Source organism: Corylus avellana, chromosome 10, assembly GCF_965113065.1.
Source record: "Corylus avellana chromosome 10, dhCorAvel1.hap1.2, whole genome shotgun sequence".
Lineage (NCBI taxonomy): Eukaryota > Viridiplantae > Streptophyta > Magnoliopsida > Fagales > Betulaceae > Corylus > Corylus avellana.
Window position 1 is genome coordinate 9,586,962 of NC_142499.1, and position 25,225 is coordinate 9,612,186.

Here is a 25,225-nt window from a genome sequence, read left to right on the forward strand (position 1 = left end):
GCAATATATATTGGGTTAGGCTCAATGAGACAATCTTTTTTGTATGCTTCTCTGAGAAAAGTTGTTTGCATATTTCCATTAGTAGATATGTAAAATATTCCACGGTGCTTCAAAAGAGGTTCAAGCACATTAATATACATGGGAAATCCTTCTGAAAACGAGCTATGCGTTTCACCTCGACCATCTTCTCCATTGTCAAGCTCAGTAACTATGAGCTATGCATGAAGATAAAGAATGCCGCTAATTGACATCATCAAAAGCTTTTGTAGATGCCACACTGCTTCCAATTCCCATTCTTTTACATCATTCTCTTCCTCCCTAATCTTTTGCCTAATCCTACATCATAAATTCCTCCTAATTGGGTGCATAAATTGTTAGAATATTTTAATAATAGATATGTTCTTTCTCCATAGCATGTACAGACCAAGGATGAGAATCACATACCTCCATTAATGATGAGACAAACTTTCAATATCTGCCTCTCGTAATCTCCTATAGATGCACAAACATATAGAAGAAAACTGTGTTTTGTCTATGTAGAGAGACTATTATTTTCAACCTTAATTTTCACATAATAACCTAATGAAGTTTAATGTACTAGCTTTACTTATATATAGGGTGAGAGTAAAGGGCTTTCTCGTGTGTCTACAAAATTTGGCACATCCCATTATAGGCCTACAACTAAACAAATGACTATGCTAGTCCACACAAAAGGAATAAATACAACAATCTCCCACTTGGACATCATAAGTCATTTAACCACAAAACAAACGCAAGCAAGCATTCCAAAACTCAATCTAATCCAAACGTGTTTGCAAGTAACTAATAAAGAATACATCGATAGGAAGCATGACATATAACAAGTACTTACAATCACATGACCCAGAAAAATAGAATGCAAGTGTAGGCCACAAATAACACAAATAGTGATAACTATACCTTCAAATGAAGCCCACTGAGACTAATACACAATGTCTCGTATCACAACACCAATGCCATAGTTGACACAAATGCATGCAAAACAATATATGACAACACATAAATACTTACAATATACACAAGGCACATAACTCCCACCAACTTAATAGAACAAAAGACTCTAACAACCCCACATGAGTCGCATGCTCCTAAAACACTATAGGAGCCAAAACCCTTGGTCAATGGGTCCGCCAACATATGTTCTGTGGGAGTATGCACTACACAAATATGAGATTCGGTTAACTTTTTCTCTAACAAACAAATACTTTTATGTCAATATGTTAGTATCACAATGAGCTCCTAGTGTTCCGACAAAAAGAAAATTGTTGCAAAATTAACAAAAAATATCTCTAGTGGCATCACAATGGCATCTAGAATATCTAGTCCTGTGATAAGATTCTACAGTCATATATCCTGACACGTAGCCTCACAATAAGCTACACATTATGTCTCCATAATTGAAGAAGCTATAAGTGTTTGTATGACACTTTTCCACGAAATAGCTCTTCCCACCATCACAAATACACAACTTGGAAACCAAAATAATCGGCATCACAATATTCAACTACATCAAGAATGTCGGATTACCGATACAACAAGTACCTTAGTACTTTATTTGCAGCTTTCCAATGACTCAAGTATTTTTCAAGTACACCAATAATATAATCATATGATTTTATGTACATACTTAAGTATACATCAAGTTACATACAATTGACACAAATATGATTGCTTGGGGCTATTGAGACTTAAAAAATATCACATTTTCATAATATGTGTATTTCTAAGAGAGATATGCCAAGATCGTTAGGATTGAAGATGTCACAATAAATTTATGATGCATATAAAAACATAAGCATGCACTCATAAATAATATCATTCACCAAATAGTAAGATTTATATCTTACACACATGCTAGAGTTCAAAATAGACATTGCACTCTTATACATTTATTTTATCTCTAATTCATGCTAAAATCTCTAACATATAATAAACTCTTACGCACTATTTTTATGTCAACTCTATGTTAGAGTCTGCAACACATAATTGACTCTTATTCATTATTTTTATTTCAATTTCATGCTAGAGTCTTTAATACATAATGAACTCTTATGCATTATTTTTTATCTCAATTCCATGCTAGAGTCTTTAACATATAATGAACTCTTACACACTATTTTTATGTCAAATCCATGCTAGTCTGCAACACACAATTGACTCTTACGCATTATTTTTATCTCAATTTCATGCTAGAATCTGAAACACATAATTGACTCTTATGCATTATTTTTAGAGGAAAAATGCAGTTTACCCTCCTGAAGTTTCAGGAGTTTTTCAATTTTAACCCCAAAGTTCAAAAATTGGCAATCTACCTCCCTGAAGTTTCAAAAATTGGCAATTTAAACCTTCCGTTTAATTTTTCCGTCTAAATAGATGGAAATCTATGAAATTACATCATTACCCTCAGGCTTTTTTTTAAAAATTTATGTCCAATTTAACCGAAGGTTTAAATTGTCAATTTTTGAAACTTCAGGGGGGTAGATTGCCAATTTTTGAACTTTGGGGTTAAAATTGAAAAACTCCTGAAACTTCAGGGGGGTAAACTGCATTTTCCCCTTATTTTTATCTCAATTTCATGCTAGAGTCTTTAACACATAATGAACTCTTACGCATTATTTTTTATCTCAATTTTATGCTAGAGTCTTTAACACATAATGAACTCTTACGCACTATTTTTATGTTAAATCCATGCTAGAGTCTGCAACACACAATTGACTCTTACGCATTATTTTTATCTCAATTTCATACTAGAGTCTTTAACACATAATGAACTCTTACGTACTATTTTTTATCTCAATTCTATGCTAGAGTCTTTAACACAATGAATTCTTACACACTATTTTTATCTCAAATTCATGCTAAAGTCCAAGTACACAATAGACTCTTACGCACTATTTTTGTCAAATTCTATGCTAGAGTCCACAATACAAAATGGACTCCTATGCATGATAAAGTAAAATAATTAAATACAAAGACTTAAAATGACCTGCTATCGAGAGGATAAAATTGTGCAACCCCATGCAAAGTATCTAACCATTTTTCTTCATCGTCCCAATCATCCTACCATATAATAACTTACCGATAAGGTAAAGTTATTATCTTTATGGACCTTGGTATAATTGTTACAATTCACAAAATAATAACCCCAAATTTATTTATTTATTTAATTTGAATAATATCCGATAAAACACAATAACTCATCTTGGTTAGTCTTATGATAGGCAAGTACATAACCACTCAAAATTATTCATTTTGATGTACAACAACATTATCCACATTGGACTAGTAAATTTCAATAATTTATTATGATTAGTCCCATGCTAGGGGGGTATGTAACTATTCAAAATCATTTATTTTGATGTACAACAACATTATCCACAATGAACCAATAAATCCCAATAATTTATCATGATTAGTCCCACGATAGGCGGGTACATAACCATTCAAAATCATCAGTTTTGGTATACAAAAGCATTTTCGTATAAACATAGAAACAAATCTCACGATAAAGAAATAAATTGCACAACTCCACCAAAATGCAATTCAAGAGCCATTTGTTTATTAAAAGATAATGCAAATCAATGTCGCTTTTACAATACCCACAAAATAAAACACACACAAAATGTGAGGATACTAATGTGCCAAAGGAGGTCTTTCGGAGTGGCTTTGAAATTTATTATTATTTTTTTGTTTGATAGATAACTGCAGCAGATCTTGGGTTCAATGGGTTGAAAAAACAAACAAACATATTCTACCTGAAATCATTAAGCTTTATGCCGTTCAAAACCATACCCTACAACAAATCCTAAACTCGAAATTAGTGTTTCAACCAAAATATTGTAGCAGTATATAAAACCATCAATTCATCTCAAAACGAACAAAGTTTAACGCTTTTAATATTTATGCATTCAGTCAGTATGTGTGCCCATGATGAAAAATATGAAAATTTTATGCTTTTCATTATGATTCATACAAAATATAAGCCCAAAAAAACCACATACGATAATCCATTATGACAGTCTCCACAGAAACAAACCACCGTTAAAACACATCTTTTATTTTCCACACAAATAAAAATAATACAATTGAAAACAAGATTTTTTTTACAACCATGAATAAAAGAAACAGATGACTCTTATACCAATTATTATAATTTTAATAATAAATCTGTTCTTTCTCCATAGCATGTATAGACCAAGGATAAGAATCACATACCTCCATTAATCACGAGACAAACTTTCAATATCCGCCTCTCATAATCTCTTGTAGATGCACAAACATATATAAGAAAACTATGTTTTGTTTGTGTAGAGAGACTATTACTCTCAACCCTAATTTTCACATAATGACCTAATGAAGTTTAATAGGCCAATTTCACTCATATATAGGGTGAGAGTAAAGGGCTTTCTCATGTGTCTACAAAATTTGGCCCATCCCATTATGGGTCTACAACTAAACAAATGACTATGTTAGTCCACACAAAAGGAATAAATACAACATAAACATCTTGAAAATATGTGGGTATTTGTGAATAAATGCGCTAATACTAACATTTAGATTATCAATGTTCCTCCATTGGACATCAATTGTATGGAAACAAAAGGACCACATTTTATGTTTGACATTAGCTTGTGGAGATCGAGGATGGTTTTGAGCTTTTTGAGATGGGTAATGAGGTTGTCTTGCTAAGGGTCTTTGACTCTGTATCCGAGCAAGTTTGGGCTGAGATGACTGGTTTCTTGAAACTCTTCAGTGTGAAAGAATTGAATGGCCAAATGGAACTTTTGTGGAGTTGTGGAAGGCAGAGAAAAATGCACAAATAGCAAGATAGTATATATGGACTTATTTAAGATCCTTGAACTACTACTCTATTGTTAATGTCCTCCCAAATTTTAGCATTAATAATTGTTGTGTTTTGGAGAGAGTCGGAAACACATTGACTTAATTTAAAGTTTGAAACAACATCGATAGTAAAAAATATTAAACTTTTCTAAAATAAAAAATATTAAATCATTTGTTTTGTTTTGTTTTGTTTTTTAATTTCATAAAACCATTTTCGAGTTTGAGTTTCTCCTTTTCAAACTGTCGATACTTCCTAGACCCTTATTGGAGATCGCTGGAGGTTGCTAGAACCGAAACCAGATTCAGAACCGGATCTAGATCCAGAAACACCCTAGAAACCGAACTCATACGATGAGGCCTGGCCTTCTTCAACTTTACCTTAGGCCCAACCCTCAACGTTAAGCCACACCAAGATTTGGGCTTAAAGCCTAGCCCAATAGAAAGGACCCGCTCCACATCGTGCTCATTAGCCCGAAAATTCTCCAGAAACTTCTTCAACGAACGCAGAACCCTCATCATCTTTGTCATTGAAGCGCTGCCACCCTGAGATCAAACATGTTGTTACCGTGCACAATAATTGATGAACAATATAGAATTGAAAATAGAGAGATTAAGAGAGAGAGAGTCGAGACATGATTTAATGTGGTTCGACAAATTGCTTACGTCCACATAGAGGCGGCTGTATTTTTTTTTTAATGATTCAGGGTCACATTATAGCATATATATATATATAGGAAAAACTCTAAACTTTAGTTGTATGGACGTATTAAGAAAATTTCCAAAATACCTCCTGATCGTTCCCCTTGCAAACTTAATTAGACCCATGGGCAGTAGACATGAGCAGAGTGAATGTTCTTCTACTAGTACTAATATGAGCCAGTAGTTCCAATAAAACACTAGAGATCAAACTACAATCCCAAACTAGGTTTTATACAAAAGCAGCTTTAAAAAACGAGTCTCGCGGGAAGGGAGTTTTTGGTCGCAAGAATCGAATTCCGGAAATTAGGCTGAAACCAGTCCCACTTCATTTGCCTTCAACACTCACCACTCCGCGGCCTGCACTGGGAAGCAAATATTCTCCTTAAACATGCCTTCGTTTCCTCAGCCTGGTTCCGTCACCATCTGTGAAATCAATCGAGACCTCAGTATTAACTTCTCTCTCTCTCTCTCTATATATATATATATGAATTCAGTTGCATAGAATTTTAGGGTTTGTGATTCTGAAAAGAAGAGTGTTAGAAGTAATACTGACACATAGATTCTGCAGTTACCGCGGAGAATCTATCGGACGATGGAGCCAAGGACACTTACGGCAAACTTCTTGTGAGTCTTCGTAATGTACTAATGCTCATACGTGTATGCATTTATATGTTTGTTTGTTTATTTATTTAAATAAATCAATTTCTGTATGTAATTGGATATAGGGAATGGTATTCAGCCCGGTTCCGTTTCAGTCCGGTCAAACGGCGCCGGCGAGTTTTGAGCAGGACACAGAACAACAAGGACGGATGACCTATGATAGGGCTCAGAGAAAGGGTTTAGTGGAAACATTGCAGGGAATTTTCAATCGCTCCATCAAACGCCTCTTTTATCCTAATGATGTATGGCATTTTTCCCATTACACTTATAATTTTATGGAACTGAATGCTTCAGTTTACCGGTTCAATGACTACTTGGTTGAACAATATGATTTTAGTATAAACATATCATCTCTTGAAACCAAGGGAATTTGGATGTTCTAAATTCATCATGAGGATTGGTAAATGATGCCAATTTGGTGGTGGATCTGCATTTCCTTATGTGGGCATGTGGTGCATAAAGTGTTATGTAAATGAATTATCAGTATGTCACAACACTTGCTGAATGTCTCAGATAACTCTAGAACTTTATTTTTTACTGTTCTGGTAATTTAACTGAATGGTAGCATTCTGCTGAATTACATTTGAGAAGCACATATTCAAGAAAGTGGCTTGGATTTGTGTTCTCACATTATAAGCTTTACAGGTAAACTTGTTACCGGAGGTTGATCTTCATGGAGTAAGCTGGCACCAGCATAAACATGTTATTGCATTTGTATCTGGGCCGAATCAAGTTATAGTTCGCGACTATGAGGATTCAGGTCTGTTGTAACCTATTCAGGCTGTCAATAAGTTATCATTCCCACAGCATGAGTTGCTTCTATGCTAATTTTGTTGGTATCTTTGTTTTTTTAGAGATTTCTCCTTTTACCTTATTTCGAATGCAATTTATTATAATCTTAACAGAAGGGAAGGATCCCTGCATACTAACCAATGAGTTGCAAAGAGATGTTAAAGTACTTGAGTGGAGGCCAAATGGTGGGAAGATGCTGGCTGTCGCATGCAAGCAAGTACCATATTTGTCACATTCCGCTTATTGAAATTTATATGTTCATATTAGGTTCTTATGGAAGATATGCTATAAATTCTTAATCTCCATGTAGTTTCTCAATAAATGGATGGAATGTAACTTTCAGGGGTGGAGTTTGCATTTGGGCTGCTTCTTACCCAGGCAATGCAGCATCTGTGAGATCTGGTGCTGCTTCCTTCTTGGGAACCATCTCTAGAGGCTCTGGAGGGCAATATATTCTGGTGGATTTTCTTCGAAATCCTAGCGATGAACAGATTAGTGCACTCTCATGGAGTCCAGATGGAAGATATCCAAACCAATATCAGTACTTAATTAATATTAGTTCCGCTTATTACATGAATTTTAGATATCATACTCATTATCATCATTATTATTGCTTGTGCGCGAACTGTGATTATCTTCTCTCTTATGCATATGGCAACTTTTTATCAAACTTTTTTCCAAAAGTTGCTTTAGGCTTGTAGTGGTCTTGAGATATTTCATATTTGAGCAAAGACTTATTTCTGACGTAGCCTTAATTTGTTTTTTGACACTGTTTTTATGCAGCACTAGTAGGCTTCCACATATTATTTTCCCTAAGGTTTTGTTAAGCAGTGTAATGTAGAAATTCCTTGACCTATTTTCACGTATTTGGCATCTGCCTCCTATGAGAGCTCAGCATTTACCATATGGGACGTTGCTCAAGGTATAATAACAATGTTGTCTCTTGCATTTCTATGTCTTTGTCATTAGTTTCCTTTGGCACTCCCCTTTGCTCGCCAAATGCTGAATGACTTTGAAAGTAATTAGATGTCAGTATTGTTGCTATTTGTTTGCTATTATGTTTGCCAGTTTGATGTATCCTGTCAGAAGTTTTTGGCATCTTAGCATGTATTAAAACTCAGCAGCAATTTCACCGTTTACAATAAACTATCATTGAAACCCTTGAATATAAAAGATGCGTGAACAAGTGAGATGATAAAATAAGTTTTTATGCATATAAAGGACAAAGCTCCAATCAGCAATTTTAGTCATTGGAAGGAAACCCCTCAGACTCTTTTAGTACATGGTTTTATCATCAACATGTGATGAATGAACCACTTAACGAAATATGTGAAGAAAGAAATCCTAGTTCTGACTGCTTTCTTGACAAGAATAAGATTGGGTAGTTGATGGCTGTATCTGTAATCATTGATTTAAAAAGTTGCAGCTTCCCTCATGTTCCACCTTAACTGTTGAGCTTCTACTTTTGCTTTTGTGTAATTATTTTATCTCTTTAAACTACAAAAGTTAATATCTTATTTCGCAATATATTTTTTTATTTCCTAATGTGATTTCCAGGTGTGGGGACACCCATTCGACGGGGATTAGGGGGTATTTCAATGATGAAATGGTCGCCAACTGGAGATTACTTTTTTGCTGCAAAATTGTATGTTCATTAACCTAAATAACTGCACTTTGATCTAACTTGTTTTCATCTTGATTGAACATAAAATCAGTTTAGGGTATTTTAAGCTGATTAGCTTGTTCCTTTGTAGTGATGGAACATTTTGTCTTTGGGAGACGAACACATGGACATCTGAAACATGGTCTTCAACTAGCGGATTTGTCACGGTAAATGAAAATGATATCAACTTTATTCACGAATGATACTATTATTGTAATCCTAGAGGTTTTCAACATTTGAAGCGGCCACGCCCGTGAGTGAATGTTTGAGCTTTACCCGACCAGTGTGGAGGGGTGCTTTGCATGGTGTTTTGGGGATCTAGTTGGGGTGAAGACTTGGATAACCTGGTTATCAATATATATATATGTATATTACTCCATAATGTCTTTTGGTTTTTCTTAGGTAATTGAATTTTTGTTTGCGAGTTTCAATAGTTATTGGGTTTGGACTTGGTGATCAAAACTCATTAAGCTCCAGATCATATTAGGGGTTAGGTATTAGTTGTCTATTTGTATAGAGTTGGTGTTTTGTACTCAATATGCAATTCATTTGTTAAACTTTTCAGAAGTTATGAAGCTTTATTTGAGGTTTGTGTGATATAATCCTTCTTCAAGCGATGATGCCAATGAAACACTAGGTGTGATGCTTGAGAAATCTAGCTGGGATGCCTAGAAGCTTGTCTTTTGTCTTTAATTTGCAAAACTCATCCAGCCTTTATACTGTTCAATCTGACCTAGATTTTACACCCTTAAACCCTAATAATCCTCACCACAGAAAACCTAAGTCAGCCCACCATAATCTAGGAACAAAAACCATTTAAAAATGGTACTCGGAGGTACTGTTCTCAGTGCTGTATGAAAAATTGTTGTGCTGTCATCCTATGCAGATAGGGTTGCACTGCCATATATCAGTCATATGGGAGGTCTTTTTATTTATTTATTTATTTTATTATTATTATTATTTTAATGAATAATAATTTATTGAAGAACAAAAGCTCATTTGTGTGTGGAATTTGCCTTGGTATTGGAGAAGATTATTTCTATGTCACAAAATGCATTCATCTGAGGCAGGCAAATTCTAGATGCTATTCTTGTTGCCAATGAATGCCTTGATAGCAAATTGAGATCTAGAGAACCGGGGGTTATTTGTAAAATGGACTTAGAAAAAGCTTATGATTATGTTAATTGGGATTTCATGTTGTACATGCTAAGAAGATGTGGGTTTGGGGGGAAATGGTGCTCTTGGATAACTCATTGTATCTTCTCGGTGCGGTTCTCAGTTTTGGTGATGGCTCTCACGCAGGCTTCTTTAGCAGCTCTTGTGGCTTGAGGCAAGGGATTCTTTGTCTCCTTTGTTGTTTGTCATAGTGATGGAGGCACTGGGTGTGATGATTTTAGCGGCAGTGAGTGGAGGTTTGTTGTTTGGCTTCTCTTTGGGGACATTGTAGGGCTGACCCAAATCATCTGTGCAATTTACGGAGTTTATTCTTATTATTTGAAGTTGTGTTAGGTTTGAAGACGAACTTAGCCAAGTTGGAATTGGTTCGTGTAGGATATGTTGATAATGCGGCTGGGTTGGTTGGGATTCTGGGTTGTGAGGTTGCATCCCTGCCCTTGAAGTATCTTGGTGTTCCACTAGGAGCTTCCCATAAGGCCAAGCATATTTGGAACGATGTTATTGAGAAGATAAAACATTGGTTGGCTAGTTGAAAAATGTTGTATTTGTCTAAGGGTGGTAGGATTACCCTTATCAAGAGCACTCTATCCAACTTACCTAGTTACTTCATTTCCCTCTTTCCTCTCCCTATGAGTGTTGCAAACCATATTGAGAAGCTCCAACGTGATTTCTTATGGGTGGTTTAGGTTTAAGAGTTCAAATATCACCAGGTGAGTTGGCCTAAGGTTTGTACGCCAATATTTGAGGAAGGGTTGGAGATTAGGAAATTGTTGAGGTTCAATCATGCTCTCTTAGGTAAATGGCTTTGGCGTTATAGGCTTGAGAGAGAGGCTTAGTGGAGAGTGGTAGTGGACTCTAAATATGTAAGCTTATGGAGAGGGTGATGTTCTAGTGAGCCCATTGAAGCGTATGGGGTGGGTTTATGGAAGAATATTAGGAGAGGTTGGGGGACGTCTTGTGGTCATACTAAATTTGAGGTGGGAGATGGTTTCAAGGTTAGATTCTAGCATGAACTTTGGTGTGGGGATACAACCCTTAAGGAAGCCTTTCCTATTTTATTTAGTATTGCTGGCATAAAGGATGCTTTTATTGCGACTTTTGTGGAAGTTTTTGGAGGTTCCATTCAGTGGAACGTGAGCTTTACTAGAGTGGCTTATGATTGGGAGGTGGAAACCTTTGCCTCGTTTTTCAGGGTGTTGAATTTAGCGAGAGTGAGACGGGAAGGAGAGGACAATCTGTGGTGGGTCCCTTCCAAAAAGGGTTTGTTTGGTGTTAAATCTTTCTATAGTGTCATGTGTTGTCATGATTGCGTCTTTTTCCTTTGAAAAATGTTTGGCGGACTAAGATTCCGTTGATGGTGGCCTTTTTCGTGTGGTCGGTGGCCCTAGGAAAGTTCCTTACCATGGACAATCTTCAGAAGCTGTACATCATTGTGATTGATAGGTATTGTATGTGCAAAAGGGATGGGGAGTCCGTGGATGGTCTTCTTCTTCATTGTGAGGTTGTTTGTGCCATTTGGGTTGTCTTGGGTTATGCCTAGACGAGTTCTTGATTTGTACGCTTGTTGGTGGACTGTAGGCAGCACTCAGAGTGTTGCGGTGTGGAAGATGGTACCTTCATACCTTTTGAGGACCGCGAGAAGACTTTGGAGGAGATTAAGTCTTTACTTTTCACTTTTGCTTGTGTGTCCGTGGGTCCTGGTTCTGGTCACCTTCAATTGGCACTGTCATCGGTTATCCTTCTAAACGATATGGTGGAATTAACGGATGTGCTGTGGTTAGGGGTGAAATGCCTCTCGAAACCAAAGAACTATCACATGAGCTTTTGCCCTCCCTGCTCTTAAGGTTGACTTTTAGAAAGCCTATGACAAAGTTAGATGGGATTCGGAACATCAACCAATAATCGTTTTGAAGTGCTGGTGGAATTGATCCAAAACCATTCTGAGCTGGCTCTTAAAAAAAATCCTTCCAACAAAAATGCTGCTTGGGATTTATCACTGCACAAGGTACAACACGCTTGCTTGTAATTGACCAAGACCCTTGTCCTGCCTCTAGGCCTTGAGATGGGCTTCTGCAATGGCTTTCGTGCTAGCGCAACTCAATTCGTTGCATGTTGCCATCGGTAGACTGTTGAAATCACAAAAGCCGACTTCCAGTTGAAAAACAAAATCTAGTCATTGGAGTTAGGTAAAATTTCATGTGATTCAGTAAACAGAATATAAATTCTTGAATGTGCTCTTTCTCTGCCATTGGATCAGCAAGGGTGTGATAAGATCCATCGGCATGTAAGAGTCTGTATGGTGGGTAATTGCATGCTGCACCGCCATCCACTCTATAGATTGAGTGTTTAGTCTGGATTGGGATTGCTATTGATATACCAGTCTTAAGTACGAAGGGGTTGATTGAAATGTGAGATCAGCCCAAGACTAAGGCTGAGCAATGACTTTCACTTCTAGTGGGAAGGCCGACGACTACACGGACTCTATACCAAGTCATTAGCGATAGTGAATCCAAGTGCAGTACCAAATAAGAGAAAGATCTTCCAAAGAACAAGGCTTTTTTCTAGTAAGCCAATTCATTTGGGTCCCTGCGGATCAACTTTTTTTCCTATTAAACTCTTATATAATCCTGGACTCTCCTTATTTCCGTTGGTATAGTAGTCAGAGCCTTTTTTGCCCCTTATGTCCGACATGCTATGGTGCCCCGTGGTAAACCATTGCACACAGACGGTCTAATAATCAGAATCTGGATCTTCCTCAACACTTCCTAGCAAAGGAAATTCTTGTTCCCAATTCTCCATCAAAGTGGTTATTTAATTATAATTTAACAAAAGCAAGGAGCGAAATCTAGTTTATGAGGTGTAGCCGAGTTTGAGGTGAAGGAGTGATAACTTCCCCTGAATACCATTTTGTGCAGCAGTTTGGGCGGCAAACAGACGGATAGCACTCGGTCCACTTGATTCAGGGCAGGTCGTTGGTGTGTTTTTTTTTTTTCTTTGAAGTTCTCCTTATAGGAGAAGACAAGTTGGGAGTTGCAGTTGTTGATGCATTATTTGTCAATTAATTCTGCTCCTTATTCTTAATTTTCCTTACCATTGTTCATCATCTAGTAGTGGAAGTTTAACTCCTTTTTTGTTCTTTTAAAATCAGGGGGCAACTTGGGATCCTGATGGGCGTATGATACTAATTGCTTTCTCAGAGTCATCAACATTGGGATCTATACACTTTGCATCAAAGCCTCCATCATTAGGTACATTATTTTTGAGATTCTTATGTTGAGTCATTAACTATGATATGTCCAAACTTTGTAGAGGCAAAGGTATGAGATAAGGCATTGCATGGTAGTGTGATTGGTGTAAGCCTCAAGATCTTGTGTTATATATTACTCTCTCTATCCTATGTTGCTGGTCCTCCTGTATATCCTTTTTGAAATTTCCCAAAATAGCCATCCACTTTCCTAGAATAACACACATTCTACGGGTTCTCTAACTACCCTTATTTTGTATTAAAATATAATAAAACTAAGTAAAGGAGGGGAGTGTATTGAAAAATAATGCCTTTGTATGTGAATGTGAAAGCAATTATTAATGTTCCCTTAAAAAAGTTGAAATCCCCTTGTAAGACCAACGAAGTGAGGGGGATGAGGGAGTAGCATTAACTTGATTGCTAGAAGTAAATTGGTAAAGACATATGAAACGTGTCTGTTTGGGCTTTATGTGTGTGTGTGTGTGTGTTCTGTTTGGGCTTTATGTGTGTGTGTGTGTGTTTTGTTCCGATGAGAGAAGAACCTATGACTAGCTTTTCAGGTGTGTGTGTGTGTGTGTGTTTTGTTCCGATGAGAGAAGAACCTATGACTAGCTTTTCAGGTGTGTGTGTGTTTTGTTCCGATGAGAGAAGAACCTATGACTAGCTTTTCAGGAAATTTCCAAAGGAAAAATTTCAATGAAATTTATTTTTTTTGATAAGCAATACACTAATCTCATTAAAATTGTAAGGCGCCTCTAAGTACACCTTTGATTTCAATTTCTTTTTTTAGTATGTTCAATATATATCCAAATATAGATCTTCAAAGTCATACATTTGAACTTTTTGGATTCTAAATACTTTAATTTGAAATCTAAATGCTTAAGTGGTATGTAAGTTCTAAACTTATCCCTAGAGAGGTTTATATGGTATTAAATTACTTTTTTCAATGCTCCCCCTTATTTTGAAATTTTCATTTTCACCAAAGTTTAATTATCTTTATACACTTAGTTAATTTTATGGAGGGGTTTGAAATCTATCATTTGGATACTTCAATGGTTTATGAATTCGGGTTGCTCTATGAATTCAGATTTGAAATTCCTTTATCTCTCTCTCTCTCCTCTAACTTGCTTGGATCCTTCTTTCTTTCTCAAAACACTAAATGGAAATAAATTTATTGTTCTTACAGAACTGTTTAAATGATGAGGAAATTTTTTTCTCATTTATAATGTTCTTTATCCCTACAAATCAAAGGGTAACAAATTTTTGCTTTCATAAATGAAGCATTTCCTGCATTAGATTTTGGCATGATATTTGGTGCGGGGATTAGTCCTTAAAGGAAGCATTTCCTGCATTATTTCAAATTGCGAGTAATAAGGAGGCATGGGTTAGGGATCATATGCAGCTGGTCAATGGTGTTATACAGTGGAATGTTCCTTTTTCACGGGTGGAACAGGATTCGGAGGTAGAGGTGGTGATGGCTTTTTTTGGGAAGTTATATGCCTTCCGTAATCACATGGGGGTGTCGGATTGTATGCGGTGGACTTCTTCTAAACGACATATCTTTGAGGTCAGGTCTTTTTTTTTCGTAAGCTTTCTTCCTTGGGGACATCCTCTTTACCATGGAGGAGTATATGGAAAGTAAAAGTTCCATTGAGAGTTAGTTTCTTTGTGTGGACGGCAACTCTTGGAAAGATTTTGACCTTGGATAATTTGCGTAAACGAGGTATCATTGTGGTGGGATGGTGTTGTATGTGCAAGCACAGTGGTGAGTCTGTAAACCATCTTCTCCTTCACTGTGAAGTGGCCCGAGCTTTATGGAGTATGGTTTTCTCCCTTTTTGCTGTTAACAGGGTCATGCCTAGAGGAGTGGTAAACTTATTAGCTTGTTGGCGCGGTCAGCGAGACAATATTTCAGCTAAGGAGGTATGGTGAATTGCACCACTGTGCGTCATGTGGATTATTGGGCGAGAGCGGAATGGAAGATGTTTTGAAGATCAAGAAAGGTCAATGGAAGAGCTCAAAAAGTTGTTTATTCAAACTCTGTTCCATTGGGCCAACGCTTTTAGTGTGCCTCATTTTTCTACTGTTTATCAATTTTTATCTTTATGTTCTTCTTTCTGCCTTTAGTGGGGCCTTTCTTTGTATACTTCCTGTGTACTAGGGTTGCGCCCTTCTGCTCTTTTCAATGAATCACTTATTTATAAAAATAAAAAAAATAAAAAATATTAGTAGTACTAGGATGGGTGACCTCTTGGGAAGTCCTCGTGTTGCACCCCTCATTTTCCATTACTTATCAAAAAAAAAATGAAAATAAAAATGAAAAACTAAATGGCAGCCATTTTTCCCGTTCTACCTTTCATGGGCTGGTGATTGCTGGGGAAGAAAGTCTATAATAGAGCTCAGGTCTGGTGCTTGAAATTTTAGCAATTGAGCATGGACATATGCATATGCAGAAATATGGGGCTGATTTAAAATAACATCATTAGTAATGTAATAAATGAATTTTGTTGAGATCAAAATTGAATTGAAGTATGTGTGTGTGAGAGAGAGAGATGGCCATTTGGCCAGTGAATTCGAGAAAGCTTATTGGTCAAGGAGAGGACAGAGGACTTGTATGGATGAAAAATTGGCTTTATGAGGGTTCTCTTGCATAAAGTCGTTGATTGGCCGCAAATTCAAATACATGCGTTTACTAAAGGGTCCGAATTGGAATTTTGGATTGGACCTCTAAATCCAAATCCACCCCTCCTAAAATCCATATTCCATTACAAGCCATAGATGTGTGTCCATTGTTTTTCCAAAGTTATCGGAGTGTTTAAAAACATTCAACTTTGGTGAAACACTAATGTCAATGTGATTCATGTGTTGGTTATGTGCATGCATTGGAATAGATGAGGGCAATATTTAGGTTGGTATAGAAGTGTCATAATATGGATATCAAAAAATGAGCATCCAAACCTTCCCCCTCTAATGAAGTGGAGGTCACTAGTTCAAATTTCTCTTCCCCCTCTTGTGCGGACATGTTAAAAAAAAAAAAAAAAAAAAGAAAAAGTGTCATAATATGGATATCAAAATATGAGCATCAAAACCTTGTTATTTACGTCTTCATGAGACCCTAGTAGGGCTGTAATAGCTAGCAGTTATTGACCGCCCGCTAACCGCTAACTTTTAATCGCATAACCGCTTTTAAAGGCGGTTAGAAAAAACCGGTTAGCGGTTTTAGGATTTGGAAAAATCGCTAATATATATATTAGTTAATAACCACTAACCGGCAATTACTAAATAACTGCTAACCGCTTAGGCAGTTAGTGGAGGCGGTTATTCGATTTTACTAATCGCCTAGGTGGTTGCGGTTAGCGGTTTTAGCCAATAACTGCTAACCTTAACCGCTTTTTTCACCCTTAGACCCTACCCATGAAACTCTGACTTGCAATAGAGTTTATGATGTTCTAAGAACCCATGACTACCATTGGCCTGAGCCCAAAGAATTGAAAGAAGGAAAATAATGGACTAAAGCGAGGAGTTCTATAATGGCCTAGGGAAAAGCGCTAGCCATATTTGCACTATCACCCCAAAAGGATTAGTCAATTTAGAGCTTCTCTAGAATCCATTATAAGGCACAATTTCATCTAGTAACTAAGCAATGTGGGACTTAACACCCATGATTATTTGTATAAATCACTTACTCTATGTAGGCTACTTCTCATCTTCCCGATATGCGACCGGGGTGTTATAAACTCCCCCTCTTTAATTCCTGACGTCCTCGCCAGGGCCACGTCATGCAGTACTTTAATACCACAGCCTGGCATTACTAGGTAGGTCTAATACCATTTGTAACGATCCACCTAGTAATGTCAAATTGACTAGTCCTTTGGGGATGATAGCCTAGATGTGGCTAGCGCTTTTCTCTAGGTCGTTACAAGTTCATTGACCATATTTGGGGATCTAGACCATAACATGAGTTGGAATGCTCTTCCGTAAGAGAGAGCCGAGGGATAGAGCGGAAATCCCGGAGAACCACTAGGGATAAAAGAATAGAACCCCTAGTGCTGAATGCTTCAACCCTATCTATATCGTTCGGGCATCTCTCTAACCGAAGTACTGAAAAAGCTTTCATTTGCTCTTAACGCTAGTGCGAAGAGAGCCAAGACTGAAATAGAATATAAAGGTGGTGGATCCAGCAGTCTATGAACGAATAGAAGCTACAGCAGTTGAGGCATTAGTTGATCGAACTACCTGCAGGGTTTCATGGGTCGAGCCACATAGCTGTATTAGAACCATTCATAGAAGCACAATTAATGAAAATTTGAAAATTTATATTTTAGCACAAGCTTACGCAAATTTTTTGGCAATTATATGATCATAGGTACTGAAACCATATTTCTCAATTCGTATAGTTTTCTCTTGAATGATAGGGTTACATGTTAGATTATGGCATGATGGCATCATCTATGAACCAATTAGAAACCGCCTTTCATAGAAGGAGAAACAAAAACAAAGAAAAAGAAAAAAGAAAAGTCCCGCATTATCTTTCTTAATCGTAACTAGATGCTGGATTTCCACCCAAAAATTGGAGAATGGAGAACTCCAATCTCATTCCAATTTCCTCTTCATATTAAAAATGTAAAATAGGAAACAACATTTCTCACTTATACCTTTATTAGTAAACAGCTCTTCATGTGTAGAGTCAAAGTTCAGAGTTTGATCATAGTTTTCTCAACCATTCCACTTTACAAAAGTACAGCCTCTTACAGATTTATCAAGCATTTCTTTTGCAACAAACAAATTTTATTAGTGTAGTATGTTCTGTTACTTGCATAAAGTATCTCAACCGACCTACAGCTTTAATATGTTGTGATTACCATGATGGCGTTCAGATTCAAAATTTCAGGGCGAATTCCCCAGGCAATCTCTGATAGGCACGTGGGTGGAAGTCAAGTTGCATTGTAGTATTAGTGGGGTATTAGAGTTAGTATGTTAGTGGGTTACTGCTTGTGGGTAGCATAAAAACTGTGTTATTAGAATAGTAGAAGGCAGTGAGATATTTTTAAGTGATTGATTTGTACTGTGGTTACTCCCACCCTAAGTTAAGTTGAGATTATTAGTTAATTTTTATTGTATTCCATACACTTTGACTGGGACCTATCAATCTCTTCCACTTGTAACAATGTCATAAACGTCTAGAAATATCAATTTAGCATGCTTTTGGGCCGTGGACCTTTTATATATATATATATATATATATATGCACATCTTACAAACATATTTACATACATACATATATATAGATAATGATATATTATTGCTTTAAATAATAGATCAAGGTGTTACCTTTTGGCAGACATGGTTTGTTTCTTGCCCATGACTGTTTGTTTTTTTCTTTTTCCAGATGCACATCTATTACCAGTTGATTTGCCAGAGATAATGTCCTTGACAGGCAGGTAGAGATAAATTGACCTTTTTGTTTAATTGTACTTTTGGTTTGGAAATGCTCAACAATTTTCTTTATTTACTTTTTTTGGTCATAGCCTAAAATTTTTGCCTAAACTAATTCTTGAAAGAGCTAATTATGAAAGACATCTTATTTATTATACTCTGGGGCCAAAGTGGAATTTTTTGATGGGATGATGTGGAGTCTAAGAAGCTGGATACCTTTCTTTGCTAGTCTCGGCATGATGTTACTAGAATGTCCTTGATTAAATTGACTCATGTTTATATATGGTGATACCGATGTATAGTTTCATTTTTGTGCTAAATAAGCTATTCTTTAGTGGAAGTAGAATTTTTGTTTTTGAAACTTCTAGAATCTTATGCATACTGTGACCTCATTTTTCCACATAAGGTCATTTTTTTTTTTTTTTAATTCCATGGTATGAGTTAGCATAATTTTCTGGCTTGATAGGCCTTAAGTGAGCAGCCCAGTTTCTACTCGGGGACAGCAGAAAGTGATAACCAATTTCTTTTAGGGAAATATTAGAGAACAAAAACAAGGGCTTGGTGTATTATCTCTCTTCTGAACTTACAAAGGATGAGAAGAGGTCTGGTTTTACACTGAATTTTTTACTGGCGACTCTCAGGCCAAAGAAAGCAGCATCTCTTCCTTTTCATAGTTCTCAAAAAGAATTCCAGAACCACATTTATTACTATTGGTACATGAATGGAACCTCTACTCGTTCATGAACTTGTGTGATACATGGACTTGTACATTAACTTTATTAACTATATCCGGATGTCAAAATTAATTTCCAACAGTTCCCTTAGTTTTGAGAAATCTAGCACACCTAACTTCTCTCAAAAATAAAGATTTTTTTTTACAACCAGCTCTATTAAAGCGATGGTGAATTTCAACATGCTTTGTGCAACTAAGAAACACAGGATTCTGGGTCATGTGCTGTGGCAGACATGTCACAGTATATGGTTGTGGCAGATGCTTGCTCTTGCTGCAAATCTCTAAGTCTTCTAAGCAAAGGCATTTCGCTCTCTGCGCTTGTGGCTGCTCTGCCTCTTCTATTGATAATGCCACTGTTTGCTTCTTCAATGATCAAGATATAACCTTTTATCCCATACGAAATACATAGCCTGACTTGCTCATCCTATCATCAACAGAAGCTGCCCAGTCACTGTTGGTTAAGCCAACCAATTGACTGCCTTATTAAGCGTGGTATAAAATTCTGAAGTTTTTGGTTCGTTGGATGTATCTTGAAATCTGCTAAGCTGCTGCAAAATGAAGCTTTCTGGGTTCATGAAGTATTGAGAGAATGCCACTGTATGGACAATGTCACGCCTTGTGTTTGCAAGATAGATGAGTGATCCAACGAGTCCCCAATAGATAGTCTCAGCAACCTTCTCCTTACCATCATTCTTAGAGAGCTTGTTGTCAACTGTCATAGGTGTAGGTCAAGGCTTGCACTGGCAGATGTAAAACTTCTAAAAGATCAGTAGTGTATTTTTCTTGAAAAATAAAATTTGTCCCAGAGTTCACTTGCATTCCTAAAAATTATCTCCTAAGGCTGAGGTCTGTCATCTCAATTTGGTTCATAATAGCTCTTCTAAAATCTACAATTATTGTTGAAATTGTTGCTCAAACATATCAAATCATCCGCATAAAGACATAGTATTAGAAAGTCATGGTAGTCTTCACATACAGTGAGGACTCACATGGGCTTCTTTTGAATCCATGCATCTAAAAATGTGTCAATGTGTCAATTTTGCTATTCCAAGCACTTGATGCTTCTTTTCGACTTGTAAAACACTTTTTGGAGTGGATACCCCACATCTTCTTGGCCTTTAATCACATGGCTGCTCTTCATAGAATTTGTCAATTTCTCCATTCAACAAAGCTGATTTCGATTTCACGTGTAGTTGATAAACTTCTAAACTTGGTTCAGCTGCTAGTGCCAAGACAGTCCTTATGGTCTCCATGCGAGAAACTGGTGCAAATGTCTCTTTGAAACCAACTCCTGGTTGTTGCGTGCATTCTTTAGCTAGACTTTCTGAAGAGAACCATCTTCATTTTATTTTGTGTTATAAACCATTTCAGGACAATATCTTCTTTCCGTTTGCTTTATCCACAAAGCTGCCTTGTATTATTCTTCTCAATCATTTTCGTTTCTTCCTCCTTAGGATTTACTCAATCTTCCTTTCTATCTGCATCTTCATTATTCTATGCTCACAGTTGTGATAAGAAACGTCATATGATTCATAATCTTCTAGATGAGACTGAAAACATTCAACTTGATGGTGGCAAGGGACTTGGGCTGGTTGCTGGAGTGCCTGTGCTTGATAGTGGCACAGGCATCTCTTATTCATCTTTACTTGTGTCTTTTGCCTCTTCAAATCTTGCTAGAACGTGCACTTCTTTATTCTGCTATCCTTTCTTCTTCAACATGCTTCTTTCCATCTCCAAAATGCTTTGGTTTCTCTTGCCCAGCCATGCCAATCTGTTGGGCACTTTGGGTACTGTTCAGCTGTCTCCTTATGTTTTTTTTTTTTTTTTCTTGCATCAGTTACAGGATGGCATGGAAAAATGCACCATCACGATCAGTTCTTAGGCTTTCTATCTGATGGCCGCTTCTCTTTACACAAAGGCCATGAACTGAAGAAAAATAAAATAGTTTTGATTTCTGCTCTAGAAAATATAACCACATCATGCTGGAATAAATGTCAACAAAGAGAAGAAACGATCACCTATTTTTAAGAGATAGTGCCGTAGTAGGACACACAAATATCAGCATGGACAAGTTCAAGTGCTTCTTTTAGTCTCCATGCAGTCTTTGAAAAGGGTAATCTATGCATTTTACCATAGATACACCACTCACTCCTATTAGATCAATTGATGGGAGCAGAATCACCATGTATCCTTGTCTCAATAATTTGAGACTTTAATTATTCAAATGGCCATATATCATATGCCACAGTATGGATTTATCCATATTTTCAGATTTTTAGGCAAAATCTCCTTTGTGTAGCACAGGGAAGGGGAACACCCTATTAGGAAACATCTGGACTAGAGTTTCTTCTCTTCTTGTCAACAATTGTGCACCGATCTTCATCAAATATCAACATATAGCCTTTTCATACTAATTAGCCCACACTCTACAGATTTTGAGATATCGATCATAAACCACTCTTTTGAAGTTTAGAAGGAAGTACCTTCCTTAGATTGCACAGCACTGATGCCTTTTCCTTCCACCTTTGCATATTTGCCATCTCCAAGCTTCTCTTTCGATTTAAATGTCTCACCCAAGCTAACAAAGCTTGTTTTGATTCCCATCACATGGCTGCTGTTCAGGACTAAGTATCTTCTTCTTCTTCTTGAGAATGTACATTGCTTTCCTCAGAAAAATTTGCTTCATTCTTCTGATTCTGTTGACAATTTATTTCAAGACGGTCAGAATCGAGTCCATTGTTTAAACCAACAATCCTTGGTGTCATGATTGTTCTTTTCGCAAATATTGTAACGAGGAGCACCTCTATTGTTACTTCTCGAGTTTGATTAGCTGTTCTGATTACTTATTTCTTTTCCACGGTCACGGCTGGTCCTTGATTTGCCTCTTCCCAATCTGAAATTTTGAGGCTGATCTTTGGTTCTCTTTCTCTCCATACTTTTTTTGAAACAGTTTTTGATTGAAAGGCTTGCTCCAATGGTCTCTCTGTGAACCTGCTCGTTCTTTTCTCATGGCTTCAATAGACCCATTAGTTCCTACATGAACATTTGGACTAATTTTTGGCTTTCCTCTTGTGCCGCAACAACATGCTCAACTATTTGGGGTAAACTTCTGAGGATCTTTTCAAGAATTTTAATTTCTTATATCATATAACGGAAACTTTTAATCAGTTCTCTATTTTAGCCACCCTTGAAAGGAAATCACAACATTCTCAGTATCTTTTCTTGCAAAATTGCCAAAATGTCTGCATAAGGTTTAAACTTGACGAAAGGGACTTTGTCAGAGCCTTGAAACTCCTTTTATAAGATCTCCCAAGCTACCTTTGCCTTCTACCTTCAAAAATTCTAGAAAAGATAGATATGCTTAGCCCCAGCTGAATACACCATAGGGCATTCGCATATCTCTTTGCATTCTCCTTATATACCTTTAGTTATGCCAGAGTCCTAGATAAAAAGTTTCCCGCCTGTGGTGGTTTTTTCATAGCCATCTTCAACCATGTCCCAGAGGTTTTGTGAGATAAAGAGGGCCTTCATTTGGCTGTGCTATAGTCATTGTTCTCTCCTTCAAAAATTAGAACCTGACTTGGAGTATATCAGAACATTGTGTTAGAGCTGATCGCCATGTGGTCTAAAAGAAATGTGAGCTGCAAAGTAATGCTCTGATACCACTGTTAGAGACAAACAGAACGCTGTTGGGAATTTCTTTAAGGGAAATGACTTAGATCACAAAACTTGGGGACTGGTCAATTAACTCTGTTCTGGTCTTACAAAATACGAGGAAAGCTCTTGTTTTACGAGAAATTGTACATTGATGACTCTCATACCCAACAAACTAGAATCCCTTTCTTATAGCTCTCAAAAGTTTTCTAGAACCAAATTTACCACTGGCACATGGCTTTCTACTCGTTCTTGAACGTATACTGATGGGTGGACTAGGACATGAACTTCATTAAATATATCTAGAATTTCAAGATTAATTTCCAACATCACTTTCATGTAATTCTGTTCTCCGTCCCAAGTTTCTTACGTTGCTCTTTTCCCCATTGTATCTTTGGCTATTTTTGTTAGGTTTCTTGATCTCTATCCACCCCCTTCTTCCCCCCACCCCTACCACACGCACACACACACCCCTCGCTGCCCCAAAAAATAACATGTTGGATTTTTATCTTGTCCTGTTGATGGATCTCTGTTGAACTTCTTACTATCTACCATCTCCTTTTATTTTTGTTTGATTTATAAATTGCAATGCTTTCACATTTTCTTTCATTTTTCTTTTCAGAGGGATTTGAACCTTGTGTCTAATTTCACTATTCTCAGACTAATTATGTACAATTCTTGTTTTGGGTGGTTAATCGAATTAATCACAGCTTCTGGAGCCCATGGTTTTTCTTTGTTACTGTTATATTGATTTGAAAGAAGATTTTTAGGCTATTAGATTTAAGTGATGTTATTTTTTCAAGGTAATAGTCTGAGGGTAGATATATCAGTTCTAATTTACACCACGTGTTGTGCATGTTAACATTCTGGACCAAACAATTTACATATGCTATTTTTCATTCAGTGAGGGAATCGAGAAGCTAGCCTGGGATGCTTCAGGAGAGCGATTGGCTGTATCTTACAAAGGTGGAGATGAACTATACAGGGGTCTGATCGCCATATATGATACTAGAAGGACTCCCCTGGTTTCCGCATCACTAATGTGAGTTCATCATTTTGGTTTAGTGCCAGTAGCTTCTTCTTTCTTTCTTTCTTTTTCCTTTTTTTTTTTTTTTTTTAATTTTTGCTGTTTAAATGGTGAACTTGTTCATTCATACCTACAAATTTTATTGGGTCTGATAAGTTTAATTGAATAGAATAGTATTTTAGACGCATACTAATCTATGCTTTGGCATGATCAGTGGGTTCGTTAGAGGACCTGGAGACCATCCAAAGCCAATAGCATTTTCATTTCACGACAAGTTTAAGCAAGGCCCACTGCTTTCTGTGGTAAGTCCACCTAATTTTCATGGCATTCTTTTAGTTTTTTTATTTTATTTTTTATTTTTTATTTTTATTCAGTAATGGATATCTGGGAAATCAAAGTTTTATCAACTGCCCAACCACAAGCATATATACATAAAAAAGAAGCGGAAAAGAGTGTTGCATTAAGTTTCAAATTTATACAAATGAGTCTGATGCTCTTACTGATGAATCTCAATTTGTATGGATCTTCCTTATGCAGTGTTGGACCAGTGGATTTTGCTGTACCTACCCTCTTATATTTCGTTCTCATGCTCTTCCCTAGTGTTGATCTTGTTTGAATGAAGTGGATTTTGCAATGCAAGAGGTGTTAGTTTTGATGTCTCAATTATTATTTGGTTTAGCTTTTGGGAAATTCTTGTTTTGCTGGGTGTTTGTTAATAGATGAGCATGCATTTCAGTTGGTTGGATTCAACTGAAACAAGGATTTATTTGCTAATAATTATATGAGCAACAGGTTTAGGTTTAGATGAATAGGTTTATGTATGCTTAACTTAATTTAAATCCTTTGTATTTTGTTGGGATGAGTATAAATAGAAAATATTTGGAATAATAGTTATGAGAGTTTACATGTGTGGTAAATTATACTTAAAAAACATTGCCACTCTCGCTTATAGTGTTACCATCATTTTTGCTACAAAACTCTTCTAGTATCACTGCCAAATAATTATTATTGTAGGCGTTCAAAAAAAAAAAAAAATGATAAACATAACTTGAAATGAAAATTGAGTAATTTATCACACAATATATGTATCATAAAAAAGATATCTATAAAAATTAATAGATATGTGCTAAAATTGATATATAGAAATGTAACATGTCATAACTAATACAAAAAGTGTTTAGAACTCCGCTTTACGGTTTCTTAGAAAAATAAAATCATCAAGTATCGAATTTAAAGTGAAGCTCTCTATAATTTTCCTTT

At 36.5% G+C, this 25,225-nt stretch overlaps 1 protein-coding gene and 1 pseudogene across 1 annotated transcript; one reads left to right on the top strand and one right to left on the bottom strand.

Moving 5' to 3' along the window:
* Positions 1–215: 215 nt before the first annotated feature.
* On the bottom strand, positions 216–5,409 carry LOC148583324 (uncharacterized; annotated as a pseudogene).
* Positions 5,410–5,730: 321 nt separating this feature from the next.
* On the top strand, positions 5,731–24,867 carry LOC132191686 (Transducin/WD40 repeat-like superfamily protein). Its single transcript, XM_059606777.2, has 14 exons — positions 5,731–6,026; positions 6,149–6,204; positions 6,306–6,482; positions 6,886–7,000; positions 7,146–7,245; positions 7,376–7,555; positions 7,896–7,954; positions 8,590–8,677; positions 8,787–8,862; positions 13,020–13,119; positions 18,505–18,556; positions 23,843–23,980; positions 24,180–24,267; positions 24,503–24,867. The coding sequence occupies exons 1-14, from the start codon at positions 5,969–5,971 to the stop codon at positions 24,563–24,565; spliced, it is 1,350 nt and encodes a 449-aa protein (XP_059462760.1). The 5' UTR covers positions 5,731–5,968; the 3' UTR covers positions 24,566–24,867.
* The last annotated feature ends 358 nt before the right edge of the window (positions 24,868–25,225 follow it).

Excerpts from the sequence above, each read along its gene's own strand:
- LOC132191686 (XM_059606777.2), top strand. The coding sequence starts at position 5,969 with ATGCCTTCGTTTCCTCAGCCTGGTTCCGTCACCATCTGTGAAATCAAT. Across the intron at positions 7,001-7,145 it reads TCGCGACTATGAGGATTCAG|AAGGGAAGGATCCCTGCATA; the intron begins GTCTGTTGTAAC and ends TAATCTTAACAG. Across the intron at positions 7,955-8,589 it reads CATATGGGACGTTGCTCAAG|GTGTGGGGACACCCATTCGA; the intron begins GTATAATAACAA and ends TGTGATTTCCAG.